Source organism: Gopherus evgoodei, chromosome 10 (assembly GCF_007399415.2).
Source record: "Gopherus evgoodei ecotype Sinaloan lineage chromosome 10, rGopEvg1_v1.p, whole genome shotgun sequence".
Taxonomy (NCBI): Eukaryota; Metazoa; Chordata; order Testudines; family Testudinidae; genus Gopherus; species Gopherus evgoodei.
In genome coordinates, this window is record NC_044331.1 from 1,780,769 (window position 1) to 1,801,331 (window position 20,563).

The 20,563-nt window shown below is 50.9% G+C and overlaps 2 protein-coding genes and 1 long non-coding RNA gene across 4 annotated transcripts in view; 2 read left to right on the plus strand and 1 right to left on the minus strand.

Moving 5' to 3' along the window:
• RASGRF1 (Ras protein specific guanine nucleotide releasing factor 1) overlaps window positions 1-1,650 on the plus strand; it is a 98,463-nt gene extending 96,813 nt beyond the window's left edge. The window contains exon 27 of the mRNA XM_030578139.1: window positions 1,351-1,650. Within this exon, the coding sequence (XP_030433999.1) occupies window positions 1,351-1,443 (93 nt within the window). The 3' untranslated portion in view covers window positions 1,444-1,650. The remainder of the gene's footprint in view (window positions 1-1,350) is intronic.
• A 650-nt stretch (window positions 1,651-2,300) lies between these two features.
• Window positions 2,301-6,153, minus strand: LOC115658742. 2 transcript variants are annotated; one of them, XR_004002373.1, is made up of 3 exons: window positions 5,944-6,153; window positions 4,830-4,909; window positions 2,301-3,316 (listed from the first exon to the last, which is right to left on the minus strand). It is a non-coding gene; the product is annotated as an uncharacterized LOC115658742 (long non-coding RNA). The 2 variants fall into 2 exon arrangements; XR_004002374.1 differs by lacking the exon at window positions 4,830-4,909.
• Window positions 6,154-6,265: 112 nt separating this feature from the next.
• On the plus strand, window positions 6,266-20,221 carry CTSH (cathepsin H). Its single transcript, XM_030577873.1, has 12 exons — window positions 6,266-6,360; window positions 8,475-8,506; window positions 9,144-9,249; window positions 9,355-9,425; window positions 9,948-10,052; window positions 10,646-10,732; window positions 11,678-11,733; window positions 13,053-13,134; window positions 13,227-13,295; window positions 14,333-14,439; window positions 17,792-17,917; window positions 18,922-20,221. Exons 1-12 carry the CDS (start codon window positions 6,285-6,287, stop codon window positions 18,995-18,997), a joined length of 993 nt encoding a protein of 330 aa, XP_030433733.1. The 5' UTR covers window positions 6,266-6,284; the 3' UTR covers window positions 18,998-20,221.
• Window positions 20,222-20,563: the final 342 nt, after the last annotated feature.

Sequence of the window (20,563 nt, forward strand, 5' to 3'; positions counted from 1 at the left end):
GAAACTCCTCAGCCTACGGAGCTTAGCTCTGACCTGCCACATGCCGTGGGCGGTCCCTCCATTTTTCGTAGTTGTTTTCTCTATAAAGGGACTCAGTTGCTCCTCTTGAGCCCGAGAGTGCTTGACACCATTTGGTTTTGGGGAGGTCTGTGAAAGTCTCTGGATCCAAGACTCACCTGATGGCAGCCGTCAGCACCACACAGCGTAACAGCGAGTTTACCTGTTGAGTTCACTCACCGCTGCCGCTAGACTCCTGAGCGTTTGCTCTCGAATCTCGGCGGGGGAGGGGAAGCGGGCTCTCTCTCGCTCGCCTCTGGGAGTCAGCCCTTTAAAGCACTTTGGACACTCGCTTTTCTCTCCCTGGAACAGAAATGCACCCAACGCTCAAGCACCCCATTCCGAGTTCCCGCCCTCCCCTCTCTTCACAAGCAGCACAGGGCAAAGCCACCCGGCTTGGTGCAGGTGACTCGGTCTGGGTTTGAGGGGATGCCATCCCATGCCCCAACCTATGGCCCCCCACAGGGCTGCAGGGGTTTGGGGAGCTGAACCACATAAGTGCAGATCGCAGCCCTTGCCTCCAACAGCCACCTAGCTGGGCCAGTGTTCAAGAGTGTGGAGACCTCTTCCCAGCCACTGCACCGAGGGAGAGCCAGGTGGGGCAGGGCAGAGAGCCCTACACAGGCTCCCCACTGACGGACCTGATGTCTTGCATTTCTAGAGCAGCTTTCATCCCCAAGTGCTGGTCTGCAAATGCGCTCTCCTGTCCTCGGGTGTCTGTCTCTTCACTCCACGCTGCCCCTCTGGCCCGTAGCACAGCACAGAAGCGCTGCAAGGGAGCACCTCTCTTTTGCGGAGTAGGGGGGCTTGGGGATTCTTCTACCTTTCCCGTTTCTGAGACACTCCCCTATCCCGCCCCAATCCCCTCAAACCCTTTCAAATGGCGCTTCTGTCGCTGTTAGGTGTGTTTTGAGAAATGTCAAACTCCCTCGAGAGCTGTGTGGTTTGGGGCTCCAGGCTGGTGCTCCTCTGTCTCCTTCCTCTTTCTCTGCCCCTTGGTGGCCTGTTCCCCTGCTCACTTCTCTGTCAGCCTGAGAACAGCAGGCCAAGGCTGTAAACACTTCAGTCATGAGACCAGAGTCTGCCTTAAAGCACCAGCTCCTGTTTAAACCAATGGGAGTGGCACACACTTCCCTACAATGCAGTGCTTGTTCGTTGCTGGCTGTGTGCCGCATTTTCATTTCTTAATGTTTTAACACTTCTAGGGCTTGACACCCGTGGGCTTCACTGGGGAGCAAGGTCAAGTCCCTGCTTAATACTGATTTGACTCTGCAAGTTCAATTTCTTTTCCAGGTGACACAGTATTTACTGGACCAGTCATTTGTAATGGATGAAGAAAGTCTTTATGAATCTTCTCTCCGAATAGAACCAAAACTGCCCACCTGAATGTGGAGCAGAGGCCGGCAGGTCGTCTGTACACCTCCTATATCATATTGTACATATCTGTTTGTTTCTGTTGGGCACCCTAGATTGACTTCCTCGTATGTGCTTCTCAACGAAAACCAAACCTCCTCTTGCTCTTAGAACACAGTAGAACTCGACTAGAACTTCCTGCGTTGTTTAAGGATTCATGCATAAAGCATTCGTTTATGGCAGTCCCGGTTTATTTTAAACAATGTTATTTTTGCCATTTGTTCTTCTCAGGGTGGGGGAGAGCTGGGGCAGCAGGAGAAAAACAGCAAATACACAACAAACCACAGACAGAGCTCTAGTTGCCTTTCCTTTCCGCCCGAGACACTGCTGTTGTGTTGGACGCACAATCAGGGCACTCACTCAGCACGTTTCACGTAATTATTGTAACTGAACGACACTTGCTCTGGAGTCAAGCAATTTAAAAAGATTCTCCTTGACTGTGATGCAGTTTAAAACAATCATTTTTGGTCAAGGGGGTGATCTAAATCATTATATCACGGAGCCAACAGATCTAGCAACAGGCCACAGACTAGCATAAGCTGTAGTTCATCAAACCTCCATTAACTTGCACTCTGTTTCTGTTCCACCATCTTATTGGCTGTTCTGGTAATGCCAGATAGCAGGACCCAGCGGGATGAGGCACTGTGCCTCTGTGGGGAAAGAGACGTGTTGTTGATTGCTCTTGTTGATTGCTGCCCAGAGTTCATTAAAAGTAGGGGAGAGACAATATATCTTTTAATATTTTAGCTGCATAAAACTCATTACACGCTTCTGTGGATATGCTCTAAATCTGTATACCTTGTGACAGTTATTAGTAACACAATGTAGAATTAGAAAAAAATGACCAAGTGTTTTTATTACATATACTGTAATCCTGTCTAACCACCGTCTAGCAGGAATATAGTAATGTAGTGCTTATTCTGTGAATATTACCATGAATTTTTTACATTGTACAGTATATAAACACAGTTTAACTTTAAAGTGGCAGGCATGCTCCACTCTAACAAACAGAAAACTTTTGCTGTAAGCAATACCTAGTGGTATGAGAATTCTATTTCAAGCCCTAAAATATTTCAACTTACAGCTTGTTTGGAAAAATATTTCCATTTTTGTAAAAATATATGTTTCCTGATTACCTCTTGCTAATAAATCTATTCTATCTCAGGGTGAACAATGACTTCAGACATTTTTGTCAGCCTTACTTAAAGGATTGTTTGCTATTCTGAAGGTTCCTTTCAATAACTCATATCAGTCACTCAAGTTCTGTGATTAAATTGTCGGAATGCTGGGTCGATCCAGATGTTGGGCCCAATCCTACAAGGTGCTGAATGCGTTCAGCTCCCATTCATTTCACTAGGAGCTAAAGGTGAGTGTGTTTACACTAAGCAGAAAACAGGATGTCCATTGGCACTCTGTTAACCTTTGACTCTGAGCTGTTAGTGCAATGCTGCATATGAACATGTGTGTGGCAGTAACGGAAAAGCATCAACAAGAGGAGCGAGGGGTCTCCATGTTTTTACAGAATTTGTTTATGATCTTTCCTTGAAGATGGATGATGCTTTTCTTTCCTTTCCTTAAGAATCTGGTCCATGATTTTTTCCAACAAGATGCTCTGAGATGCTCATTTCTTTCCATGCCTTTGAAAAGAGTGATTTCCTCCTGGAACTGGTAATACTGCATGTCTCCTTCCACTCCTCCTCCTCCGCCTCCTCATTGGGGATGGTCTGAAAAGAATCTGGGCCCTTGCAGATGTACAGAGCAGAGTACGGGCACCTGGGGCCAGGTTCTTGTCTTACATGGGTGTGTTCCATTAAACTCAAGATGAAACCCAGAGCAGAATTTTGGCCTGTGATCAGCAGAAACAAAAATCAGCATTCAGGTTAGAATCTACCTGACCATCTGTTCCCCTAGCATTTCCTGTGTAAGGGCCAGGTCTGCTCTCCGTGCACATGCCTAGCTCCCTGTGGGGTCAGCTGCAGTGTTGGATATTCAGCTGAGAGAAGGAATTTAGAATCCCAATCCCACTGAGGACAATGGGACAATATGCATGACAATGGACCATTTTTGTGGTAAGAGTTTCAGGAGTCTGTTCTGTTCCTATAAAGGAAGTTGAATCTCCCATTGAAAGTCAATGTTTGGGTACAATACCATAGTGCAGTTTAGGATACAGTTCTACTCAAAATTTGTCTCCTAATAAGTCATCCATATGCTGACATGGCTCCTCACCCAGCTCCCATATTCCTCACAAACAGACTGAATACTACATATTTGGGGAAAGTGAGTAGTTCAGCATGTTGATGTTTGTATGCACAAACACCATTTCATCACTGTACTGGAAAATATAGCTGAACTAAATTTTCTATGGAATTTGAAGAAAGGTTAACAACCCCAATTCTTTTCTTTATTAATCAGTGTGAACCTGGAAAAAATTATATGCCTTCTTAGAGAAAAGAATCAGTTCACACTTACTGAAAAAAAAAAATTCCTTCCAGCTGGTGTCCAGAAGAGTGCTACAAGGCACATACATACCCTCATGAGCAGAGGGTGAAGAGGAGACCCTCACACATTATGATCAGCTAAATAAATAAATAATATGAAAATCTCAGAGACAGAGGTTCACAGATTTGCAAACCTCAAAACTTGTGTTATGCTTTCAACTACCTCAAGACATACCAGGTTTATGAACATTAAAAAGTTACCTGGAAAGGAACACTGAAGCCTGTTAACCTGAATGTGTGCCAGCCAGTATCCCTCACTGACTAAAGGTGCAGTCACAACTGAACAGCTACAAATTAAAAGGGCCAAACAAAGTCATGTCACTGGCTCCATCTCTGTTGTTACATAACAGATAACAAAACTCCAGTGGGGCAGGGTGCTGGCACATCGGGTCCCAAGTACATGGTGTGATTTTTCAGAACCTCTTTTGGGAATAGTCATGTAGGTGAAATAGCTGGTACTTATGATTATGCTATTTCTGTGCATGTATCATCCTGGTATCTGAAGTTAGGAATATTAGTTGTTTACTACGTTTGCTCCTATGGTAATGCCCACAAGGTATTCAGCCAGCACATGAAGGGACAAGTCAAGTTGAATGGCCCATTAAGGAATGCTTAGCTCACAACGGACCCTGGAAAATGCCCGTCTACACTGAATGGACTTTTTGTGAAGGTTCTAACTAGAAGAGGGGTGGGGGTGATGGACATGGAACTTGCCCATGTGACTCCAAACACCATCTTTCACAGTGAGAACGGATTTCCCTTTACTTGGCACTTGGCAGATGTTTCTACCACCTCCCCTGCCCGCCCTCCCTCCCTGCCATGCGCGCACACAGGGAGAAAGGGCAGGTGACCCTCACTGACCTGCTTGGTAGGGGCCAATCCTGGTTTCCCCCTAAGAGCACAACCGTGATGGCCATGTGGAGGTTTCCCAAGAGCTTTACCTGCAGGGGGTGACAGAGGCAAGCTGGCTTAGCAGGGCCTGCAGGAGGCTCTGCACCACCCTCCCTGCCCCACCAGAAAGGCACCAGGTGCGCTCTCCCTAGATGGCAGCAGATGAAGTAGGGCAGTGAGGTGCTGGCCTCATCCCCAGGCCAGCTGCTCATGCCCCCTCCCTTGCCACTGCCCCCTAGTGCCCAGGGACCACTGGCAGCATCATCCGCCTGCACCCTGGGTGGGTTGCTCCCTGCACCCACTGCCCTCTCTCGCACTGGTCAGGATTTAATCCTTCATTTGTAAAGGTGTTTGCTGTGAGCAGAGACCAAGTGCCCGAGGCCTGGAGCCTGATCCCAGAGCACTGACCAGCACCAGCACCCGCTGGCTGGCCCAGCAGTACGTGACCTCAGCGCCTTCTCCTCCTGGGGTGCCAGGAGAGTGGGTGACATCCGGGGCTGGCCCCCCCAGCCAGGTGAAGAAGGAGACTCCTGTCTCCAGCTGCCGCTGAGGCAGGGAGACAAGCTGCACGGTCCTTCATCGCATATCGTCAGTCTCTGGCCAGGGCTGACCTGTAATTCTCCCTGTTTCTCTGCCAAGGGCTCTGGAGCCGCGCCCAGCCCCAGAGGGAGGGTCACTGACCCAGGCCTGGCTCTGCACCAGCCGCCCTGGGGCCCTCCAAGGGCCCAGCCCCAGGGGGGGGGGGGGGTCACTGACCCAGGCCGGGCCAGGCCCAGCCCCGGGGGGGGGGTCACTGACCCAGGCCGGGCTCTGCACCAGCCGCCCTGGGGCCCTCCAAGGGCCCAGCCCCAGATGGGGGGGAGGGAGGGGTCACTGACCCAGGCCTGGCTCTGCACCGGCTGCCCTGGGGCCCAGCCCCATGGGGGGGGGGGTCACCGGGCTCTGCACTGGCCACCCTGGGGCCCAGGCCTAGGCCCAACCCCAGATGGGGGGGGAGGGGTCACTGACCCAGGCCTGGCTCTGCACCAGCCGCCCTGGGGCCCTCCAAGGGCCCAGCCCCAGATGTGGGGGAGGGGTCACTGACCTAGGCTGGGCTCTGCACTGGCCGCCCTGAGGCCCAGCCCCGGGGGGGTCACGGACCCAGGCCGGGCTCTGCACGGGCGATCAGATTTCTCTGGGTGTGAAAACCTCACGGCTCCAGCTGCTTCTCCGCTTCGCGCAGCGGAGTCTGCCGGGCTTTAGGGGGCCAGGGACTCCGGGCTGCTCCTGCCCCCCCATCTCCGATCCCTGCGGCCCCCCCTCGCCCGCCCGCTGCTCCTCCCCCCGGCGGATCTCCCCGCCCCGCCCCCGGCTGGGCCCGGCCCCCGCCCCCGCCCCCGCGCAGCGCAGCCCGGCGCGGGGCGGGCGGCTGCAGTCCGCGCAGACATGCCGGCGGGGCGGCGGGCTGTGCTGGGGCTGCTGGCGGCGGCTGCCCTGCTCCCCTGCCTCAGCAGCGCGGACGGTAGGCGGGCGGGGGGGTCCGGCCCGGGGCGCGCAGGGACGGAGCCGGCACCGGGCTGCGGGCGATGGGGCCGCTGGGACGAGCGGCCCGTGGGCTGCCTGCGCCCGGCCGAGCCCTGCCCGCGGCGCCGCTTTCCTCCCTGGTGCTGCCGGCTCCGGGCGCGGGGGGCGGGTGAGCCGGGTTCCCGGCAGGTTCGGTTCGGTTCGCTCCACGGGCCCAGGGACCCCGGCTCTGGGCGTGGTAGCCAGGGGCCCCCAGAGCGGAGGGGCAGCAGCTCCAGGGGTTCCCCTGCCTGGAAGTGCAGAGAGTCTGGGGGGGCAAAGGCCCAGCGGGCTGGACACGGGGCCAGGGTCTGACAGAGGGGAACTGTCTGTAGGGAAAAGAGCAGAAGTTAGTTGAGCTGGGGGGGAGCTGCTGCTGCTGTTGTTAAAGTCTGATATCCCCCCCCCCTTAAAGACAAAACAAGACAAGCCCCCCCCGGACAGAGAACGGCTAGAAAATGCAGCTTCTGTCTGAGGATGGCTTTTCTTTGCTTCCTCACTGCTGGAGAAACAAGAGGCCCAGCACACAGTCTCGTCAGCCGCTCAGAGCCCTGCAGGGGTGGCACCAGGGCACCAACCCGTGCCTGGGGCAGCAAGCCGCAGGGGGCATCTGCCGGTCATCACTGTGAGGTCAGCAGTCAGGCTACCTTCAGCAGCTTGCCTGTGGAAGGTCCACCGGTCCTGCGGCTTCGGCAGCAATTCGGCAGCGGGTACACCAAAGGTGCGGGCCCAGCGGACCTCCCGCCGGCAATGCACCGAAAGCCACCTGACTGCCATGCTTGGGGCGGCAAAATACATAGAGCTGCCCCTGGAGCCCTGGCAAGCTTGTACCAGCATCAGGCAGCTTAAGGCCCTGCTTTCTGCTCCTTTCTCCTCACGGGCTCAGAGCAGTGTTGCAAATGCTGCAGGCTTGGCCAGCTGAGCCAGCCCCTTGGTAAACAGCAGAAGGAGAGAGAGTTTGGAAAAAGAAGAAATAGGGAGGAAGGCAAAGGCCACCCCAGGGAAGGTGAAACAGGACCCCAAGTCACACATTCCAGGTGTAGTTCGCTGAAGTTAGGGGTTGCAGCAATGTCAGCTGGGCCACTGTGGGCAGACAGGATTCTGGGCTCGTGGGATCATTGGTCTGACCTGGTATGGCCATTCTTAGGTTCTTCTCCTGGGGTCCCAGGAGACAGTGGCAGCTTGATGGTGGAGTCCACTCATCCTCCCTGGTTTGAGCTCCCTGCAAAATGTCTGTTTCTAAGGTCCCCTAAGGGGGGTGAAATAGCCCATCCCCCTCATTACTGTGTTCACCAAGTCAGCCTCATTTCCGGCACACCAGTTTGGGTCCATTCCGTCCCAATTCCATTTCTCTTTTGTTCACCAGTCACAATCTCAGCAAAGTCTCCGAGTCATATCGGTGACCTCTGCTCACTCTGTAACTTTTGCTGAGTTTAAAACAATTTCACAGAAGAAGCCGAGTTGGACAACAGATCTTGTTTATGAAAGGGTATAGGACTGCAGCACCCCCTGGTTTGAAGTGGTTTTCATGATAGGGAGGGTTTACAGTTTGATTCAGTGGCTCTCAGCACCCCCACTATACACATTGTTCCAGCCCCCTGCCTGAAAGGCAATATCTTCTGTTGATATTTAGGCTCTGTGAACACTGTAAATCCGGAATGCAAATTCACTTTCAGCCCCAGCATGACATTTTAGGCACCAGGTTTTGTTTTAAAACAAAATCAGACCAAACACGGAGGGTTGGGGTGGGGAGCAGGCAACATCCTTGTTCTAACTTTCAGTTACAGTGGAAATTGATAGCTATTGGATGCAAACCCTTCCTTTAAGCTACATTAATATGTAACATTTTGCTTAGAAATAGGCAAAGATCGGCAAGGCTGTTATCCTAAATGAGTACAGTAGTTTATTGAAAATTAAAGTTTAGTTTAATTGTTTCCACTTTATAATGATTATTATGGTAGTAGGGAGGGGCCAGCCAAGAAAAGGGCCACATTGTGCAGGGGGCTTTACAAACACAATAAGAGACAGGTGTTTCAAGTACTTAAACGCTTGTTTCTTTATTTCTCTTTTCAGAGGAATTTCACTTTAAGTCATGGATGCTGCAGGTAAAACTTCTTCTTTTCAAAGGATTCAGAAACCAAATGAACCGTCACGGGTTTCCTCCCCACAGCAGATGTTCAGAATGGTCAGTCAGTGAAATAAATCTAAGCTGACTTCTGCAAAAGGAGAAAACAGACTGGTTTCATTATTGTTGTTCACCCATTTTGTACTGCAAGGGACTTCCTAGTAGGGGATTTTCCATGCTGGCAAGCGACCAGCTGCCAGGGACTTGGCCAAGGCTAAGTCTGGAGAAATACATGCTCACAATAATACTCATGCGTAACTCAAATTACAAGGTGCCTCCTGCCAAGACATTTCAGATGTGGCACAGTTACATTAAATAGTGTGAAATAGCTCGCATCAAACTCCCTGCATGCACCCAAACTCTCTTTCTCCTCCACTGACCGTGAGGACCTCTCTTCTAGCTCTGGTCCTCATAGTTTTGTATGGTGGACTCTGCTCCCATTCTCCACCCCCAGCCCATCTTGGATCTGGGAGCAGTGCGTGATGGGATATGCCCTCACCATGTAGCTACATGTGTTTTTTAGAGGAAAATCTCCCCAGTCGTGATACGCACTGTGTGTATTTTCACTTCTGTATTCTGCACCTGCCATTGACTTCTTCTGGGTCTTTCATCTTTAGTACAACAGGAAGTACAGTCTGGAGGAGTATTACCAAAGGCTGCAGATCTTTGTTGCCAATAAGAGACGAATCGACAGACACAATGCTGGGAATCATACGTTTGAAAGTAGGAGTTTATGCTTTTTAATTTAATTTCCTGAATCTCCCTCTTTCTCCAGAGTGATGTTTCTGGCTTAGCTCTTCGATTAATAAAACTTCTTCTTCTTTTTAGTGGGTCTGAACCAGTTTTCAGACATGACATTCACAGAATTTAGAAAAACCTATCTTTGGAGTGAACCTCAGGTAAAGGTATTTGTTAGTTTGGGCAGAGTTTTTGCTGACTTACAGGTACATGGCTCCTGTGGCTGTGTTACCCAGCTTAGGGTCCCCTGGACATTTCCATACACCTCGGCTTTATTTTGTTCTGCCTCTAGTTACAGCTTTTAGTACCTACAGAATTGTATTCTTCTTGGGACCCCAGTGGGACTGATCCTGTGGTGTGCTGAGCATGAGGATCTCAGTTAACTTTGAGGGTTGGATCAAGCCCCTGACGAACACCCACAACTTCCATTGGCTCCACTGGGTACTATGGGGGCTCAGCACTTGCCAGGATTAGGCCCAACATAAATATTTTTCAAATCCTTGCTGCAAACAATGCTGGCATGGTGAATCTAGCCATCATGGAGCCCCAGGGTATGGGCTTGTGACATGATAGTGGGGACCACCTCTGCCCCAGGAAGAGTCATTCCCTGCAGGCTGCTGTCACGCTGATGTTCCATAAGACACAGCTCTCTGCTCATCAGAACACTCTCCTGTTGGTTGTAGAACTGCTCGGCCACAAAAGGGAATTTCCTGGCCAGCTCCGGGCCGTGTCCTTCCGCTGTCGACTGGAGGAAAAAAGGAAACTATGTGACCCCTGTGAAGAACCAGGTAGGCAAATGTGTCAGCTCCACCGTGCTCCAAATGGTCCTCTGGCCCGTCGCTGCCTTCGCACGTTCTGGACCAGTGGGAGAGAGGGAGGAGCTGGGGATAAAGCCACAAGGGCAGATCTCGGACATCCCCCAGCATAGCAGGTATCCTGGGGTCTGTACCGTCCCCAAGGGGGAGTCAGGGAGGGCTTACGGGAGCCCCTCCATAGGGCGAGGGGGAGCATGGGCAGGCAGACAGGTTGGGCTGGGGGACAGCTGCTCTTTATGATCCTACAGGAAAAATCCCACAAGAGCGAGTGAGGTGCCTGTCAGCCCCCCAGAATCCCACGGCTGCTAGCTGCTCCCCACTGGAAGGTGCGGCCCAGGATCAGTCGGACAGGGAACGCTAGGTGCTTCTAGGGAGAATGGCTTCCAGCGCAGAGCAGAGGCCTGTGGGGTAGTGCCCACTCCCACAGGTCTGCACAGAAGTCAGGGTAACCATGAAGCCCCAGCCCCACTCCGTGATGGGATGGGATGTCTGGAGCTCCCCCTCCTCTGGGCTTTCCCAACAGCGTTAGGAACCTGTTAACCTCCTGCTCCTGGTTCCCGATGCAGGGCGCGTGTGGCAGCTGCTGGACCTTTTCCACCACTGGGTGTTTAGAGTCTGCAATTGCCATAGCAACAGGAAAGCTACTGTCACTGGTAAGAGATTCTCCCTTTCAGTGCACCGGTGCCTGGGGCATGGGGCGTGTGCCCAGGCTGTGCAGAGCCCTCCGGCAGCCCCAGCCCTCGGGTGTGCTGTCGATTCCGGTCCCCTGGCTGCTTCTCCTCAACGTCCAGGTCACGTTCTCGCGCACAAAACAGCAGCAAATACGGACTGTGCGATGCAGACCACTCAGCAGCGCCATGTGAGCCCAGAACAGAGAGTCTGTCCCTCTGTATTGCTGTCCTCACTGCAGCAGCTGAGCACCTCCTTGTCCAAGCTGGGGCAGTCCCATTCATCTGGGAAAGGGAACTGGGGACTGGCCTGCAATCCCTGGCTTCTGTGAGCAGATCTCATTAGTTAATGGCACGTCGATGAGTCATTTTCCCGCAGTGCACAATGAGCCTGTGGAACTCAGGGCCACAATAAAACAGTAGATAAAGGAGAACCAGATGATAAAATTTAGCTATAGACTTTTAAAAGGCTTTTAATTATTGGGGCCAAGAGTGGAGCGGGATTCTGAAAGGGATTAGACATTTGTATGGATAACAGACTATCCAGAGCGGTTGTAGCAAGTCTTGAAAATAAACAAGAGCATGGGAAGGGATCTAAACCACCCCGCTTTGGGCACGAGCCAACCTCTAGCTATAGGGGCTTGGAGGAACATTCCCTGCAGGCCAGTTAGCCCGTAGCTGCCTGCTGCGTGGTTCCTTCCTGCGCAGTAGCTGGTGCTGGTCCCCATCAGCGACATGAGAGCGGACAGCACGGTCCCTGGCTCTGAGCCAGTCTCGCAATCCCTGATGGCACAAGATGAATACCCATTGGTGTGCAGTAAGGAAAAGGCTTCAGTGTGATACTGTCTGCCGTGTATCATGTATTTACAATGACAGAGAGAGAAAGAGATTGCTCTTCTGACTAGATGCTGATTCCAAGTATTTCTCTAGGCAGAGCAACAGTTGGTTGACTGTGCTCAGGACTTCAATAACCATGGATGCAGTGGGTAAGTAGTGTAAGTTAGGACCTACTAGAGGTAAGGGAACCTGGCACGCGGCGTCTGGGGGGCCAGATTTCTGACTTTTCTGGAATATGTGATGTGTGACGTTTATTGGGCTTCCCAACCCTCAAGGTTTCTCCCTCCCACTGGCTGTTTGGCCACATCTCGAATACGACAGTTCCTAGTGGCTGAACGCCGCAGGGGAAAGTGAGCGAGGTTTTGGCAGTTTCTCTGGCTGGATGACATTTGTCAGCGAGGCTCGACATTGAGCGTGAACCTGAAAGCCCCCACAGACACCTCGTCTTCGCCTTCGGGAAGCTCCGCTGGCTTTCTTAAAGTGAAAGCTGCAGAAAATAAGCCCTTTTCAAATCCACTGCCTCCCCTGAAGTGCATGAGCACCTTCGTCATACAGGACCACGTTCTGGCACCATCTCCGGGACATTCTCAACTCCTCCTCACCTGGCTGCTTCTGGCCAGTCTTTGTCCTCCTGTAAACAAGTTGTCAGAGAATTGCTGCAGGGGGCTGAGCCCCTTCCCCCTCCTCCCCCCAACCCCATCACGGGATGGGCGAAGGGACAGGAGCAGCTCCTCACTCAGCGCTGGGGATCTCCTTGCCATCCTCTTCTTGTGCAGCATAGGGATCACAGTCAAGAGCATCCTGGCCACAGGCACCCAGAAAAGGTCTTTCAGCCTGAGGACCAAATTCACCCTGCCCCAGAGCTGAACTGGTGCCACACAGGGACCAGACTTGGGTGGCAAAGATGGCTTGGTGCCTCCTGTGTGTTGGAGCTGCTGGGGCCTGTTCTTCCCCCAGCACAGGATAGACTGGGGGGGTGGGAGGGTGCTTTAACTTGCTTCTCTATGGGCAGTTCGTAGCCAGGGTCTAGGAACGGCCCAGCCACGTTTCCTTCCCCCACAAATATCCCTGATGTGCCTCCTGCACCAGGGTTCCCAACGAGGACTGGGGGGTGGTGGTGTAAGTCTGGAGTGGCTGATTCTGGAGCTATTGGGGGCTCTTCTAATCCAGGGGAATTCCTTGCTCCTGTGACCCACCCATGCTGCCCACCAGGGACTTTAGGGCTGTGATGGGTCAGGCCCTGAGAACCCTGGGGAGGAGACTGGTAGCTGGGATGTGAAGGGTGGGTGACATTTCCAGGTCCGGTGCTGTTAATGGTGCAGGATACCTCATCCCGCTGCCCATGCTCAGATCACAGTCCAGACACTTTATGGCTAATCCTTTGAGAGAAAGCATGTGGACTGATCTTTGCAGAAGATACAGTGTTGTTGCCCTAATAAACTCACCGTTTTGCTGTGGTGTTTTCCAGGGGCCTGCCAAGCCAAGCTTTTGAGTACATCCTGTATAACAAAGGGCTCCAAGGAGAGGATACGTATCCTTACCAGGCTCAGGTATTCTTACCAGCGCAGCAGAAGCGTAATCAAACACTGGACGCGCTGGTGACGAACCTGGGTTTAACGTTGATTCCTTTGTGTTTGCACAGAACGGCACCTGCAAATTTCAGCCGGAAAAGGCTATTGCTTTTGTCAAAGATGTTGTCAATATCACCCTGGTAAGTTCCTCAGGCTTTGATTTACCAATCACTAATGCAGCGAGAGGCCCTGGGAATGGGGTGGCCGGTGCAGCATGCACATTCAGGCTGTTGCTTCTCAGATGAGGCTGGTCTGTTTCTGTGCATCACTAGTGAAGCCAATTTCCTGGATATACCTGGGTTCAGTGGACTATTTTGGCACCTAAGTTACTATATGAAGGCTTTGATGTCGACCGCCTTCTACTGAGAGGCTAGGGCACTGCCCTTGGTGCCATTGTTTCAGAAAGTTCACTGTGACAATTCTGAGTCACCGCAAGGCTGTCTTCATTCGCGCTGATATTTGCCATGGAAGTGGGTCTGTGCACACTAACAGGCTGTAGAACTTGGTTGTTAGTATTTCATAACAAGCCAACCTCTCTGCACCGTTCCGCCTGCTGGACTGAAAAGAGCTTGTTTCCCATGTTTTTAAAAGCACTCTGTGCACGGGAGACAGCTCACAGGTACTGGCTCAGAAAGCGTTTACAGCCGAACCGGCTAATCCAGAAGGGACAAGGGTTGCACCTACTACTCCATTCTGCTCCAGTTTGTTTCTCTCCTCTCTGCTCCCACTTTCGTTCCCCATTATACACAACTCACGGGTCGGGCCTGCAGCAAACTTCTGCTGCCTCTGGAGGGCAGTCACAGTACACTACTGTACAACCTCTGCAGCCGTGGAGTGTCCCTGGCCAACTCTTGCTGCTGGCACATGAGCTTGTGTAAAACAGAGGGATCTGCTAGCAGCTCTTCGACAGAGTTGGTCTCCTATCTCCTGGGAGCACGGCTGGTCCCGTGGATGTTAGCAAGGCCTGGCCTTGCCCTACCTGGGGGGCCCAGCCGTGCTGCTCCCCGTGTGAACAGGGCCGACGTGTCCGCCATCCGTGTGAGTTTCCTTGTTTGCACAGAAGAGGACGGGAGGTTTATCCACAACCCCAGCTTGGCCATGTCTGTCTTTCTGGGGTGTCTGCCCTGTAGTGACGCTGACCAAGAAGTAAATAACGCTTGGAATTTTCTCCTTCCAGTACGATGAGCCGGGCATGGTGGAAGCGGTGGGGAAACATAATCCCGTTAGCTTCGCTTTTGAGGTGACTGATGACTTCCTGAGATACAGTAAAGGCATTTACTCCAAGTGAGTATCTCTGAATGCAGAAGATGCAGGTAAACCATAGTAGCCGAGTTGCTTTATCATGTTCATTCCCCAGCAGGTTTCCCTTTGTGTTCCAGAGGCCAGTCATTCGACTGTCGACTAGCATCTTTTAAAGACAAAGACAGACAGAACGGGAAGCTGGAAGTTCATCTCTGAGTTCGGTGGCATAGAGTAACAAATCAGGGCCTGCAATGTAGTTGCAACTTACAATGGGAGTAGAACCAGTCAAAAACCGCTGAAGATTGTTCACAAAACTCTTTGAATTTTTGAAATGTAATTGAAATGCTCTTGACCAGCTCCAAGTCGGAGCCAGTCCCTGAACAAGCTGCATGCTTGAGACAATCCGGGGCAGGTCCAGTCACTGGAAGAGGCCTGTGGGAGCTCAGCAGGTTATGTGTGACCCATGAGATGTTTGCCTGCAAACTCCCATAACAAACCTGGGGGAAATTCATTCCACTGCTTAAAGCCCGTGTGTTTGAGCTCTGTGCAGGAGAGTGTGGGAAATCTGCCTTTGTAATGCCAGGTGAGGGTGTGGGGCAGACATGCAGCCTCACTGTGGTGGCTCTTCCATCCTAGGGGCAGTAATAGCAGCTGCTAAGTGGCCAGCACGAGACCATTTCTAAGCAGGTGAGGGGCATGCCCATGCCCTGGTGCGCCTGCTTAACCTCCAGCCTCCCACTGTACTGCACCGTGAAGGGCTTAACTGGTGCCATGGACCATCTCTGCACTAGGGGTGAATTTCCCCCAAGAAGTATCCAGGAGGTGAAATGGGTCTCATCCTACCATGTGAGGGATAATATATATTGTTGTCCTTTGGCCTGAGCAGTTCACCAATATTCTGGGCCTCGCAGGGTTGTTCCTGTTCAGATGAGAAGTCAGTGTTAGGACATGAAAAGGGACAAAGGGAGAAGTGTGGGTTTGAGGATGGGAACTGATCGGGAGAGCAGTGTGTCCACTCCACAGACAAGGCGAGTAGCTGCCTAAGAGGCTGCTGATGAGATTTTGGAGAGGCTGGGAAGCCAGCTGTGGCAGGACAGATTAATTCCTATTCCTGTTTATGGGGGCAGCGGGGAGAGAGCTTGAAGGCACTCGTTTGAGAATGTACCAAGTGGGTGATGGAGGCTGGCAGCATGGGCTGGTCAGAGGGGAGCATCAACTGCTTGATAGGGAATGACAGACGATGGGTCAGGTGGGGATAGGCCAGGAGGGGCCTCAAAAGTGAAGATGGGCAGCTCGTGTTTGATACAGTATTGAAGGGGGGTCTGTGGAGGGATGCAAAGGTGGGGAAACAGGAGCCCCCGCTGGAGGGAAGGATCAGAATGCTGCTGCAAAGAATGGGTGTGAGCAGGGCCAGGTCGCATTTGTCAAGGCCAGAGAAGAAGACACTGCAGTAACGGAAGTGAGAGGACGAGAATCTGGACACGAGTTTTTTGCTGTGTGACTGAATAAGGAAAGGCCGCATCTTAGAGATGTTACGCAGAAAGAATCTGCAAGACTTGGACACAGCCTCGATGTGAGGCCCTGGAGAGAGGGCTGAGTTGAAGCTGATGCCCAGGTGATGAGCCTGCGTAGCAGATAGTATTGTGGTGTTCTCCACAGGGTCGAGAAAGGAGTGTGGGGTGTGGGTGGAGGTTAAGAGCTCTGTTTGAGCTGATGGCTGGACAGCTATGAGAAGGTGTCAGAGAGACAGGCTGCGATTTTAGCTTGGACAGGAGGAGGCAGGTCTGGTGTAGAAAGATCAATCTGTCTGTCAGCACAGCGATGGTAAAGGAATCTGTGTTTGTGGCTGAGATGCACAGAGATAAGGTGCAGAGGGGAAGTGAAGTCAGAGGTTTGTGTTCCCCTCATGAGTAAGCAGAGACGTGATAAACAGATATAAAATAACAAATGTCGAGAGAAGGTTGATCGGGGCTTCTAGTCTCATAACACAAGCCTCAGGGGACGTGCAACTAAAATGAAAAGTGGGAAATTCAAAACCAATGAAAGGAAATACTTCTTCACCCAACACATCATTAGACCATGGAACTCTCTGCCACAGGACGTCGTTGAGATGAAGAATTTAGGAAGATTCAAGAAGGGGTTGGATGTTTATATGAATAATTTAGAATATCCAGAGTAATGGTTAATCCTAACATACATTTTGGCAGGGATATTAAACCTCATGCCTCCAGGTTTAAGCTACCCTCTGACTAGCAGAGACCAGGGTGAGACCTAATGGGAGGGGGCGCAGATTGTCCCACGTCTGCTACTGTGGAGTTCTAACGCTTTCGCCCAGAGCCTCTGGTTCTAGCCACTGCCAGGGACAGAATGTGGGATGTGATGGACCATGGATCTGATCCAACCTAGCAGTTCCTGTGTGTGTTTGAGAGGTGCACGTATTTGGATTATAATGGCTCTGTGATCTATACTCACCCTCTTCCTGTCCCCTGGGCCCGTGATTTATGAGTCCACACCAACCATTCATCAGTGCCTGCATTTTAAAAACTTCTTTAGCTGCAGTTCTCCAAATAATCTGGGACCTCTCCCCTGCTGGGACGTTCCCCCCTGGGGTTTGGAGCTCTCCTGCAGTCACGGTTTCCATAAAACTGTAAGATGAACCACAGCTCTCCAGTGGAAATGGCCGTCAGCTTAGAGACATGGGCTGGATGGCCCTGCTGCCTCGGCTGGGAAGTGTTCAGTACAGAAATCAATACGCTGATTTTAACAGTTACAAAACCCCACTTTGTGAAATCCTCTGGCACGTCATGCTGAACACATCCCCGAATGCCCGTCCCGCCCAGGCTACCCAAGCGTCAGCTTCGACTGAATGGAAACGAAGATGCGAGCGAAGTTGCTGCGCATCTTTAGTCTGTTTTCCTTTAAGAAACTGGTTGTGTTGAAGGGCCACAGTGTCCCACGTGTGGGGCGTGGGAGCCCGTGCAGTATTCGCATAGCAGTGGGTTAGAGTGGTCCATTCTCTTTAAAATAAGAGATACCCAGTGTCGGCCAAGATCCTGCAGATGTGCTGGTAGGTAGCGTCACTCACAGCTCCAGTCCCATTGAACAACTGTACTTCGTGCAGAAGTGTTTGCAGGATCAGGCCCTGAAACTTGAAGGCTGAGCAAATTGTTACAGCTGCAGCTAAGACCTTTCACTTTGCACCACCAAAATTCATGTGCTAATTTCTTCCATTGTAGTGAGTAATCCTGTTGATGTGAATTGCCTCTTTCCACTGAATAATGCTTAGCACTTTTATAGCCTTTTATATCAGCAGAGTACAGTGACTAATTAATGATTAACAACAAACTAGGTTTTCATATTATAAATGTGCTTTATTTTTGCCTTTTGTTTGCAGCCCAACGTGTGATAAGACTCCAGACAAAGTGAACCATGCAGTTCTGGCTGTGGGTTATGGAGAAGAAAATGGAACTCCCTATTGGATCGTTAAAAACTCTTGGGGCCCATTGTGGGGCATGGACGGGTAAGCAGCTTCTGACTGACGTCCACCACAGCTGGGCACGCTACGGCCTAACTGAATCTAATCAAGAACCTTGCATGCCGGTGTGCCTAAAGATCACCAATCAGTTCTAAGCGACCGTTTATCAAGTAGGGAGCAGCCATGCTTTCTGCAAAGAAGCTAGTGCAATGGCTGAGGGTGTTAGCGGTTTGAGACTGCTACGTGAGACTGGTAAGATCAGCATCCACATATTATAAAGAAAGCCCTTTTGGAGCCACCATAGTCAGGCAGGGCGCTTCTGTGAGAGGCTCAGGCTGGGAGTTTATCCTGTGTAGAAAAGAGTTTCTCAACATTTGTCATAAGAGCTCTCCCTCATACAGGGGAAAACTTATCCTGGGACACTTCCTGGCCCCGGGTGTGTTGCCTCACACTGGCGTGCTGGCACAAAGTAGCCACAAGCCTGGCTTACCTGCAGGGGAGCTGGAACTAGGGGTACAGGGGGTGCAGCAGCACCCCCTGGCTTGAAGGAACAAGAACAACCAAATACATGGTTTCCTGCTTGCCTGGCTATATGAGAAGGTCTCCCTGTGGTGGTGTAGCCAGCTCTCTAGAACTCCCAGCATCCCATGACAAGAAGGCCAAGGGCAGGTGAGAACAGGGCTTGGCTGGTAGGCCCTGCCATCCAGCAATCCAGCCACTCACATTGCTAGCGGATACAACTTAGAGCAGCCCCAAGGGTGAAAGGCAAATTTTGCAGGATTGGGCATTAACTTGGCTAGTTTATGAAAGTGACTCTGCCAATGAATTCCATTGCCTGGTGCAGTCCCATCATTTGCAAAAACAAAAGACTCTGATGTACATCAACTCCTTGCACTGATAGGAGAAGGGAATTTACTTATGTTGTGCAGAATGACGCCGGTCAGAACCATGGGTGACATGGTAACCTCATGCCAGGTCAGTTGTGTCTCGTGCATCTGGAGCGGAGTAATGGGGAGTGCTCACTAATCTGTGTTTGTTTCTCCTTTTAGCTACTTCTATATTGAACGTGGCAAGAATATGTGTGGTCTCGCTGCATGTGCATCGTATCCAGTTCCTCAGGTCTAAGGCGGGGTCAGTGGCTGGGAAGAGTGGCCAAGGAAAGGAACCAGGCTATTGTGTAGGAGTCTCCTAAACCCCAAAGTTCAGTATGTTGGAAAAATGAGAGATGGCAAAGGCCCACTAAGGTCCTGATCCTGCAAGGAGCTCCACGCAGGCAGACTCCTGCATTTGTGCAGTGCTCATTGCATGAGACAGACCTAAGTCACCTCCTCCAAAGACATGTATGTTTCTCTATAGCAGCGGTTCTCAAACTAGGGTCCTTCCAGGGGGTCCGCGAGTCATGTCCGGGGCCGCGGGTCCTGCTGATCAACCCCTCCCCTTCCCTCCCAGTGCCTCTTGCACGCTCCAGAACCAGCACACTCGGGGAGGGAGCAGAAAGAGGAGGGGCAGAGGTGGGGCAGGTGTGGGGCCTTGGGGGAAAGGGTGGAGTGGGGGTTGAGCACCTCCATAAAAATTAGAAGCCAACTTGGGGGTCCGTGAAAAATTTTAAATCAAAATGAGGGTCATTGTGTTTCTAAAGTTTGAGAACCGCTGCTCTGTAGTAAATTCTCCAGCATTGTGGCATGTTCCATGGACAGGGCTGAGAGCCAGAAACTCGTGTCTTCTAATCCCAGCTCAGATCGATTTACCATGTGCTCTAGGGAAAGTCTCTGAGCCTCGTTGCCTCAGTTTCCCCTTTTGTAAAATGGGGGTAATACTACCTAACCTACCTCTCGGGGTGTGGTGATGGTTGATTAGATAATGTTTGTAAAGCACTTGGATGCTGAAACCACTGTGCAGTTGTTGTATGATTATTAAGTAGCATTTGTCAGCCCAGTTTGAAATTACTCCAGCAATGAGTCTTCCCCTTCCCTGGGGAGACTATCCTGCATGTCAGCAGATCTCCCTTATGGGAAATGTGTATTCTTCTGACAAATGATCTGTTTTTTAATAAGTGCTAAGAAATGTGTAAGAAAGCTGTGTCTATTTTCATTAAATCTAAGATTTGATTATTTTTACTAAAATAAAGAATATTTTAATGAATATTAAAAAGAATCAATGATTTTCTATTCAGTTAAGGAAAAAGCAGAAACCTTAATGTCAGGCATTTCAATATATTCTGTTTTAAGAGGAGTTGTCATGTATGCAGAAGGCATTTCAGCTGTGTGTCATTTCCTGTTGCAGTAACACCACCAAGACATTACTGTGTGTTATGGAAACGAATAAAAACAACTTGTCATTTTTGTGGTATCTTCTGTGTTACCTTCTCAATGTTTCTTTCATTAATTTAGTGTTTGTGATAGGTACTCCATTAGCATTTGAAGTTCTTTCCTTTGGAGTTTTGCCATTGAGTTCAATAGGAGCAGGACTGAATCCTTCGTCTTTGACAAATAGATCACCAGTTTTTTGTAGTGCTTTAACTATATCAGTTTCTAAATTGATACAATTAAAATTGGTACAACCCCCCTGCAGTGTGGATGCAGTTAAACTGGTTTAAAGGTGCTTATATCAGAATAGCTTATTTCTGTAAATAACCTGAGGAACTAATATTGTTAAAGTGGTACAAAAGCTTTCTGTAGACAAGCCCCAAAT

What these genes read in the sequence shown, in the direction of transcription:
- CTSH (XM_030577873.1), top strand. Translation starts at nt 6,285, where the DNA reads ATGCCGGCGGGGCGGCGGGCTGTGCTGGGGCTGCTGGCGGCGGCTGCC. An exon ending in ATCTTTGGAGTGAACCTCAG is followed by an intron (nt 9,426 to 9,947) that starts GTAAAGGTATTT and finishes TGTTGGTTGTAG; the next exon opens with AACTGCTCGGCCACAAAAGG. An exon ending in AATAACCATGGATGCAGTGG is followed by an intron (nt 11,734 to 13,052) that starts GTAAGTAGTGTA and finishes GGTGTTTTCCAG; the next exon opens with GGGCCTGCCAAGCCAAGCTT.